We start from the raw sequence: 10571 nt of genomic DNA on the forward strand, positions 1-10571 counted from the left end.
TTTTTAAAAAGTGCGTCAGCAAAAATACTTTATGTCATTGTTTGCAACACTTCAATAATAATCAAGAGATATCGATAAACTTTATGTAAAGTGATGTTTTGAAATTTCCCGTTTAATAATATCTGTTTGTATTAAATAAAATTGTTTTGGCGTCTTAAGGTAAAAGGAAGCTCCGGGTAATGTTTTCGCCAATAAAATCGTCAAAATATGTCAGCTGAAAGAAAGAATACAATAAAATCGTGTAATAAACTGTTTACAATAATTGGACATCGATGATAAAATATTGCATGCAAGAGATAAAATAGCCATAATTTCTTGTCCACACAAGCAACCTAACGATATCAAGACGGGTAGTGTGGGCATAGAAACACGGAAAAAACTGCTGTATCATTAATAAGTGTAAATTCTACAGTGAGGTGGATTTTAACATTTCTTATTCTGATATTATCAGGGACATTTCTTTAACTTGAGACTTAGATAAAAAGTCATAAATATATAAAAACATGCATTTGTCGCGTTGGTTATTGAACGTAGATTTTACGTGGAATATCTATTTCAAACAATACATAATACTTTCTTGATGTCAAAATTGTTTTTCAATTTTATCATAATGAATTAAACTTGTTGATTTATTACGGGTACGACTTGGTTTAAAACACTTGTATTTCGTTCATCATGCTATAAAGTCATTAAAATGGCGCGCCAACATACTTGAAATTTCACATGGTAAATTATTTTCGATGATGCGTATGATTAAACTAACATTTTGAAATAAAAGTAAAGTCGAGTATTTGTTTGTTCAAAAGCAAAGAAATCAATGGAGTGGTGAAGTTTGGTTCAAAAGTGGGTATTGTGACACAAAGATGATCCATACGTTACGTTAAGGGGAAATTATGAAATGTGAACGCAGGATAAAGGATAAACAAGAAGTAGCAAAGGAAATCTATGGAATATTTAGTTAACGCAACACTGAATTGTTGACGTACATTCAGCAAAAACAAATAAAAAATAAAAAGGCAGACGACAAACATGGACGAGAAGCAGAAGAGTATTCTAGATAGAAACCAATGGTTGCTGCTAGGAAATATCGTTATGACAGAAGATTTTTTTCAAGCTTTAAGGACAGAAAATGTGCTTCCAGACACCATGGTGAAGGATATTCGGGTAAGACGGGGCAGACGACAAAATGCGCGTGCTAATTTTCGTAAACATAGACGAAATAGTTCATGCATCGGATTTGTTTGAAATATCTCATTTCAGTTTAGGCATTACTGTTTGCTAACTATATAATGGTTGTTTTTTATGCCAAATATCATATAAGCGTTAACGATTTATAAAAGTTCTCAGAAAGTTTGTTTCTTTGTCAATATTGCGTGTATCTATCTAAAATACTTTATTTTTCTTCCGAATATCATTTCACTTTCTTATTAAGTACCAACAAAGTTCTAGTATGATATTACAATCATTAACTTCTAAAAGAAATAAAATGATATATAATATTTTGCATAAAATAAAAAAGTAATAAACTCATTGCACATATACATCTTCATTATTAACCAACAAATTCGTAGAATAAATATTCCCGTTGAATGATACACACCACTTGACTGAAGCTTCTTCTTAGTATTATGTATATACCTTTACTTTATCATTATCATTAAAAAATATCAAGGAAAATAACATATATGATTATGATATTATTTTGATAATATTTGTAATTTGATAATTCATTTAAAGAATGCATGTCGCCACGCAGTGTGCTATATGCGACAGTATTTCAGGATGGATGTATGCGGCAATATGCCATATATTTGTTTCGCATGGCAAACTGCCGCTGTCCATCGATATATACTTATCGACGGAATGCGGCAGTTTGCTTCACATTATTTGTCTCTGCTTATACAAAAATTGTTATCTTACAAAATCAAGAGTAATGAAGAAAAATTTACGCTTGAATTATTATCATTATCATCAGCGACTAAACATTTAGTATTAGTTATGATAGATATTCACCAACGAACTTAAATTCTGTTCTAATGTCCTCTAACTAACTATGAAAAGGTAACTATGAAAAACAAAACTATGAAAAAATGATATCATTGATATATTTGATAGACCATGACGTAATAAAAATATAATAAAAGGTAATATCAATACTTTTCATATTAAAATGTAAAATTATCGATGTATTCTTTTTTAAGGACAAAGCAACACAATATGAGAGGAATACCAAGTTATTAGAGACACTGCGTCTTCGAGGCGGAGATTCATACAGGAAGTTCCGCCATGTTTTGTACTTGACGGGTCATCTTCTACTGGCCGACCATCTGTATGGGGAGGGTAAGACAAACGAAATAAATTGAGCCGCGTCACGACAAAACCAACACAATGCATTTGCGACCAGCATGGATCCAGACCAGCATGGGCATCTGCGCAGTCTGATCAGGATCCATGCTGTCCGCTTACCAACCCTATTACAAGTTGTGAAACTGATAGAAAACAGCATGGATCCTGATCAGACTGCGCGGATGCGCAGGTTGGTCTGGATCCATGCTGGTCGCAAAAGCATTATGTTGGTTTTGTCATGACGCGGCTCAATTAGCATTTACATAATAAGACGACATTAAATGAACGATGCCAACATAGAAAAAAGCTTCAACTAAAGTTGAATTTTAAATTGTTGATCTAACGGTTGGCGATTTACTTGCGTTTACTCAAATGGCATTCAGACATACCAAACAAATATCGTACTAAACACATTCTATAGATATAGTTATATCAAAACAGACTTTTGTTAGAAACCATATTTAAGAAATATTGATTGCAAAGGTATATGGATGAATATTTGTATAATTACAAGATCTGCTTATAACTCAAGGATTGAAAACCGGAAGATACGGACGTAATAGAATATATAGAAATGAAAGATTATATCAATTATGTAACTTACCAGAAATTGAAGATGACTATCATTTTATTTTAGTTTGACCATGTGAAGAAGATTTATCAAGCGTTATTACTATATAAGACCTTATATGAATACTTTTATATATTTATTACAATCAGAAAATAAAGCTATATACTTGTAAATTTAGGAAAATATATAGATGTAGCCTATAAAAAAAGACAAGAACTGTTACTTCGAGTTGTTAATACATAACGCATTTTCTAATGCAAATTCATACAACTTATTATCCTTGCTGTTAAAAATATACATAAAATACTCTACTTTTGAAGCCGTTATGTTTACACATCTTCTTTTTTGTCTTTGTTGTTTTGTTCTGGAACTTTATTTCTATGAATGATAATGATTTTGTGATGTTCTTTTTTTCTCCTTTATTTGGAGCTGTCTGCTCTCCGTTTGCAATAATTTTTTTAGAATGTCTTTTGTAAAACTTTTTATATCCTTATTATTATCATTTTTGTTTTCTTTGCTTTTGTCCAGTGACCACGGAATAATTGTATTTGTAATTATTGTAGGTAACAAGATACTGTAAATGTATAAGTTACCGAAATAAACCATTACTTCTTCTTCTTCTTCTTTAAAGACGCAATTCTTTTTCAGATATCGAAACAAAACTCCTTCGTGCGGACGAAGTATTTGGAAAATTTCCGAAGGTTTTCAACCATGTTAGTGATGACACAAAGACCAAGCTCCTGAAATACTTAGAAACAAAGGTAAGATGAAATTACTATGTTGTGTCAGGTAATGAAGATCATAGTTTTCACTTTAAATGAAAGAGTCTTTCAATTTATTAGTGTGAACTTACACATTCAAGATAGATTGTATTAGAGCTTGAAGTTTGAAACACTCTCCAGTCCCTTCCACTCGTGTCATATGAGGAAACGTGGTCGTGGCCATAAAGGAGTAGGACCCACAAAGGCATGGGTAGAGAGACAGACACCTCAACCACTTGGCCATCTCCAGCTCGTTATTGAATCGTAGTTTATACAGATTCTATTTATCTTTATTTACTTTTTGGCCTTATAACCTTAATATCAAAATACTGATGTCACAATTTGAGAAAAAGTCTATACATAGTTTCGTGGTTACAACTATATCGGCGTATACTGACGTGAATATTGTTGAGTGAGACTAAAAAAAGGATTGGAGCACCACACTAAATACCATATTCCGGTACATACCGGACAAGACGCTTGAATGATTAAATGCTAAAATCTCATCTTTTCACCTTACGGAATGAACTTTAAAACATCTAATTCATCTTTTCACACCGATTTATATATGATAATGAAAGAAAAATGTAAGAATCGCCGAAAAAAACGATATTAGTTCATTTTGTGAACATGATTTCTGCAAGCGTCTAGAGGTAATGCTCCAATCCTGTATTGAGCTAAATCCAATATTGTTTAGTTTTAATTAAGTTCAAGTATACATTTGCCATAGGGCTATATTTTATATAATGGTGATTCCCAGCAATTAATTTCTTAATGAATGCTATAGCATAATTGATTTTTGTGCAATAAACTGCACAGTGCCCTTAGATATATCAAATTGATCACAACAGTAGTTAGATATTAATAACAGCAGTATTTGTACTGCTAGACTTGACGAGTATGCTAAAAACCGTTTATATTGCGTAAAATCTTACTTTTAAAATCTTTCAACACGCATGTCAGTAATCTTGTACAATTTGTAGTTTCAATAGATTACTAATGAACAAAATAATGTACATTAAAATCCGATGAGAGGTATTATTCATATTTTGAATTACCATAGCAACAAATCCTAAACTTGCTTATATTATTCAGAAATTCATGATATTTATTTTACGTAATTTTTGCCATTATGTTAGGTAAAAGAAAGAGCTATAACAAATGCATGGCTTACATCGGGACAAGAGAGGAGCGAATTGTTGGAAGCAAAGAAAATTCATTACGATGCCGAGAAAGATTACAGGATAAAGCTGGAAACTAAAACAAAAAAGGTAGTGACTATAAATTTTTCAGACAATAGTCAAACGAATGTGCACATTGCATGGCTATTCTAATTAGTACTCTTAATAGCATATTTGTTGAGAAGCTGAATGCTTTAAGTACGATTACTCAAAATCATTTAGGTATTCACCTTTTAATCTTCATTCCTGGTATAAGTTTACTAGAAGATAATATAATTATAGTGTATAAACTATAGTATAATTTAACTAGTAGGTGATATTATATAAATAACACATGGATTTGTGGGTAACAGTTAAAATATTATCCCGAGGAAAATACTGTCTATGCCTCGGGTAACAGTATTTTGACGAGGGATGATATTTTTACTGTTACTCACAAACCCATGTGTTATTTATTTTATTACCCCGAACAAAAATACTGTGATGATCTGAAATTGTCAACTAAATCTAACTGTAACAAAAATAAACCAAAAGTAACAAACTGTAAAACTGTGTAACTAAACTGTCCTTACCTTTTAAGTTTTAAGTGTACTTTAGGCCTACTTGAGAAGTTTTCTTTTTCTTTTATTCTTTAAGCAAGTGATGATATCTACAAATCATAAACATACAATAAGCTAGGTTTTATTTAGAAAACAAAACACTAACCCATTTACACGGTTATGATCTGTGAAATCTGATCCTTCTGTTTCCAGAATATTCTTAGCATGGTTTTTGACAAAATAACGATGATATCCTATGTCTGTCCACCATATCTGTAACGTTTCACTGATTAAAATTGTTAAATAATCCTTTGTTGCATGCTTAAATCGTCTGCATGTTCCAGTTTGACACATAATTATTTACATTGCAATTACTTCCGTTGAAAACGGATGTTCACTTTTTGACTATTCAACAAAAAGATATTTTATACGCGAAAAGCACACCAGTAGGTTGCAAACAACTAAATTTTATGAGTGTCATAGTTACTCCAGAGAAGAAATTGATGTCCTATCGGGGTTTAACGTCGAAAATAAGAATGAATCGAGAATAAAAATGGCGGCCATTTTATTTCATTTTATTTAGAAAATAGACCACGTGACCAGATATTATACTGTTAAAAAATACTGTTACCTATGTAACAGTACAAAATTCTTAGTCACGTGGTACACTTGCAGTAACAGTAAAAATAACTCCCACAGGCCTATGGCAAATTATCATTACGAAAAAAGTGAGGGGTAATAAAAAATACTGCTAACTTATCAAGCAGGTTATATATATAGTGTAACTTAACTAATGTATAATGCAGATAAAGAGTAACCTAACGAGTAGAAAAATTAAATGTAAAATAATCTAACGAGTAGGTAATATAAAGGTTATCACTAGGTTATATTAATGTAGTATTATATAACTTGAGGTAACTAAATATTGTGAAGCTGAACTAGTAGGTGATATAAGTATATGTATTATGACACTAAACCAGTAGGTTATATAGTGTAACTTAACAAGTAGGTAATACATGAATACATATAGTGTAACTTTACTAGTAGTAAATGATTTAAATAAAGTGTAACTTAACTAAAAAAACTTAACTTGTGGGAAGTATATAATTATATATAATGTACATTAACTAGTAGTGTAATGCGAATTTGGAAATATATGTAAACTATGATTGAAGACTATTACCGAAATATGTTGATAGCATGCGTAACTAAAAAAAATGTACACAATATATATACGGTATATTTATAAAATGAACTTCTCAGATATTTCATTTGACGAAAGTGAATAAAAATGATGACACCTACAGTTAATTAAAATAGAAATTACGACTACATTACATGATGCAAGTCTCTCGTATTGATATATTTTCTGTTTCTTTTTTTTTAAGATGGCCCAAATGAAAGAGGAACTTCAGCGGTTAAAGGAAGATATAAAATCAAAAGACGGAGAAATAGTACGGTTGAAAAAAGAAATTGTTGAAAATCAAACAATGTTTAAACAAGATTTAGCAAAACAAACACGCTTCAATGCAGCAAACAACAATTCAATTATACAATTGAGGGATAGATATGATAACTTTAATGAGCGGGTGCGAACAGTCAATATTGCTATACGTCAGTTTCTAGAGGCAGAACAAGAAGACATAGAGGAAGATGTAGAAAATATCAAGATATCTGTCTTAGAGAGGAACGTCAGGCGACTGATACAACTTGCTCGGACAAATATTGAACATACCAGCAGCAGTATGAATGAGAAAGAGGCGGTTGTATCACTTTTACGGACTTCTTCTAGACACAAGAAACACAGTTTGCCTGACATAGTAAAACAATACGTTGAAAAACAGGAACGGGCAAAGATGGCCCTTGCAAATGAGCTGGAAACACTTCTTACGTGTATCAGAGGTCCAAAATTCAAGTTGACATACAAGACGAAATCAGATCTGAAATTTTTGAAATCTCAGATGTCGATGTTAAGGTAAGCATTGTACACATTTTCTTGATAAATGCGTGGATATTTGATTAGTAAGCTCATTAACTAAAAATTAAACTGGCGTTAGCACGTCCAACTTTTGACAAATATACGAATATAGATATCTATATTATGAAAATTACTTAAGTATAAACATATTAAACATAATAAACAAACATTTCAATATTTAAAATCGTTATATTTTTACTATACGAAATGTACTACATGTACTGTTATGCGTAAGCAAACACTTAATAGACTTATAAGATAAAATGCAATTTAAACTTCATTAAGAGTGCGTTTATTCCGTTTTTACGTTGAGACAATCTCACTTTCTATGACACATACCCATTCTGTTTACTCCTCGTAAACACTATTAAAACTGTATAATATTAACTTTAAAATGTACTCTGATTTTAGGGAAGAAGTAGAGCACATGAAGAAGAAAATAGAGTGGAAAGACTCCCAGATTTCCGAATTAATCAAGGAAAAAACTTTAGGAACGGACTGTGAGCACATGTCCCAACAGCAACAAAGCCGGACTGTAACATTCCCGCGCCTGTCAGTGTCGTCTGCTCAACGCGATTCTCCCGATTCTACGCGAGAAATAGAAAGGGTGTATCAACAATTTGATAGGTCTGTAATTCTTAATAAAGCTAAAGATTTGTTCTGATTTTTAATGTTAAACAGTTAAGTAAAGAACACAATACATGTATTTATATCATCTTATAGAACAAATTATTTATCCATTTTGATTTAGCACGCGAGAAACGTTATATGCGTTTTCTGGTAACTAATATATATCAAAATATAATGTATTTTTTATGATCACAGGTTTAATAAGGAAGCACATTCCCCTCCTCCAAAGCAGAGTAGAAGAAGGAGGGGCTCATTAGCTGAAGTGGATTTAGAAAATGGACGATCGCCGTCTCCGGTTTACAGAAACAGGCAAAATTCTAAGTTAGACGCCAGTGACCTTGACCTTTTTGGGTCTACCGGGTCTACCGTACATTTTCGAAGAAGTTTTACTGATATTGCTTCATCCAGTTTCCAAAGTCTTTCAAGTAAATCATGTAGTTCGGTTGATAAAGCATTTACGCCAAGACAAACGTCTGATATGAACGATAAAATAAAGCTAGATTTGAAACGCAGGAGGGAAACAAAAACTGAGCCGGAAGCTGATTACGTTAGGGAAGGGAGACGACCCTCCCTGGCAGAACTTATCACAATATATGAGAGTACCAACGATGGAAAAGACGCAGACAGTCATCAACTAGAAGACAAACATGAAAGAAGATTACCTGTTCTACAAGAAACCTGACTTAATGTATAAATTCTGAAATATTGAATATACGAAGGACGGTCAGAAAATATCCGGACTTTTGACTTTCTCGAAAACCATTCAACATTTTTAAAAAAATCTCTCTACTCTTTTTCAAAATATTATCCACCTACGTCTACGCACATTTGCTATCTTTGTGGGAGCTTTTGTATTCCCGCTGTGAACCATGACGTAGACCTATGTTTTAGGTACTGTGTAACAGCAGATATCAAAGCCGCCCTGGTCTTATATTTCTTTCCAGCAAGCAATTTTTTCAGTTCTGGAAAAATAAAAGTCACAGGGGCGAGGTCTGGGCTATAAGGAGGGTGAGACAACAATTTCCATTTGTAAGAGTTGATAACTTCCACTGTAGCTGCGGCGGTATGGGAGGGGACGTTATCGTGAAGAAGGAGGACATTTTTCTGTGCTAACCTTGGACGCATTTGCTTCAACTTTTCTCTGAGATTTTTCAGAATTACTTCAGAATAGTACTTGGCAGTGACAGTTTGACCTTTTGGCATGAAATGAGTGAGTATCATTCCACGTGAATCCCAAAAGGCAACAAGCATGACTTTGCCAGCCGAAGGAGACAGCTTAAACTTTTTAGGAGGTGGGGAAACAGCTCGTTTCCACTGCTTTGATTGAGCTTTTGTCTCAGGTTCGGAATAATGAACAAAGATCTCATCTCCAGTGATAATGCGGTTCAAAAATTATCTCCTTCACGATTAAAACAACTTAAATGTTCTTTTGCATTGGTTACTCTGGTTGCCTTTTGATCTGCGGACAGCTGTCTAGGCACCCACCTGGCACTTACCTCGCTCATGCCTAGGTGTTCGTGTAAAATCTTGTGTGCCGATGCCTTACTGATGCTAAACTTGTTGGCTACCTCCTCCAAAGTTACTCTACGATTTTTGTTGACAAAAGCTTTTACATTTGCTACCATTGTTGGGGTCACCGCCTCAGCTGGCCGCCCGTCCTAGGCCTGTCACAAACACTTGTTCTGCCTTCACGAAACTGAGAAACCCAGTTGTAGAAGGTTGAACGTGATACACATTTATCAGAAAATCTTTTAAGCCTCTGAAAGATGTGGCAGGGCTTTTCACATTCAGCAACCAGAAACTTTATTATAGAGCGATGTTCCTCTTACAAAGAGTCCTTGGTAGACGAAACACCTATCATATATCAGGGGGCAAAATACTGTGTACACAACTATCATTGAAAATAAACTGACCACGTTATTGGGCGAATGAATGTAGATTTCACCAATATATAACGTGTGTATATAGCTTCACGTGGAAAGAGAGGAGCATGAAAAGTCTGGATATTTTCTGACCGTCCCTCGTATAATTTGAAGGCGTTTTTATATTTGATATGTTTAGAACAAGAATTCGTCTCATTTGCACAGTTAACTTTACAAATTTTATAGCAGTTTTTTTTCAGTAAACATATGTAAAACGAAACTTTCATGTATAAAATGTATTGCATTCCATCACTTTTTGTCTAATTATACTCATTGGAACTGGCGAAAATTGTGTATACATGTCCATGTAGATTTTTGTTATATTTGTGAATGTTATCGTATATTTGTGATTATTTGAGACAACTTCTCACTTATGCTTCTATTTCGAGATATATTAATAAAGTGGTATGATTGTCAATTTAAGCATTCATAAGTATTGTCGAAATTATTTTTTTTACTTTCTTTTGCGAGGGGACCGTACCCTGTTTTTGTGTAATGTAAGTCACGTGTCACATTGAAGGTTCCATGATAACTGCCGTATAAACAAATCCGTGGATATTTTTAAATTTAAATTTTTACCATTTTCATGTTTAAATGTTGAATTCTCTTTAAGCCGATGCTAGGGGGCATATACTTGTCACAA

General features: G+C 33.1%; 1 protein-coding gene across 1 annotated transcript; it reads left to right on the forward strand.

Annotated features, from left to right (window-relative positions):
• Window positions 1-114: 114 nt before the first annotated feature.
• Window positions 115-10187, forward strand: LOC132719567 (uncharacterized). Its single transcript, XM_060703345.1, has 7 exons — window positions 115-1164; window positions 2202-2340; window positions 3566-3678; window positions 4818-4949; window positions 6787-7373; window positions 7788-8003; window positions 8202-10187. Exons 1-7 carry the CDS (start codon window positions 1030-1032, stop codon window positions 8686-8688), a joined length of 1809 nt encoding a protein of 602 aa, XP_060559328.1. The 5' UTR covers window positions 115-1029; the 3' UTR covers window positions 8689-10187.
• Window positions 10188-10571: the final 384 nt, after the last annotated feature.

This window comes from Ruditapes philippinarum, unplaced genomic scaffold (assembly GCF_026571515.1).
Source record: "Ruditapes philippinarum isolate M1 unplaced genomic scaffold, ASM2657151v2 ctg116_1_1_1_1, whole genome shotgun sequence".
Lineage (NCBI taxonomy): Eukaryota > Metazoa > Mollusca > Bivalvia > Venerida > Veneridae > Ruditapes > Ruditapes philippinarum.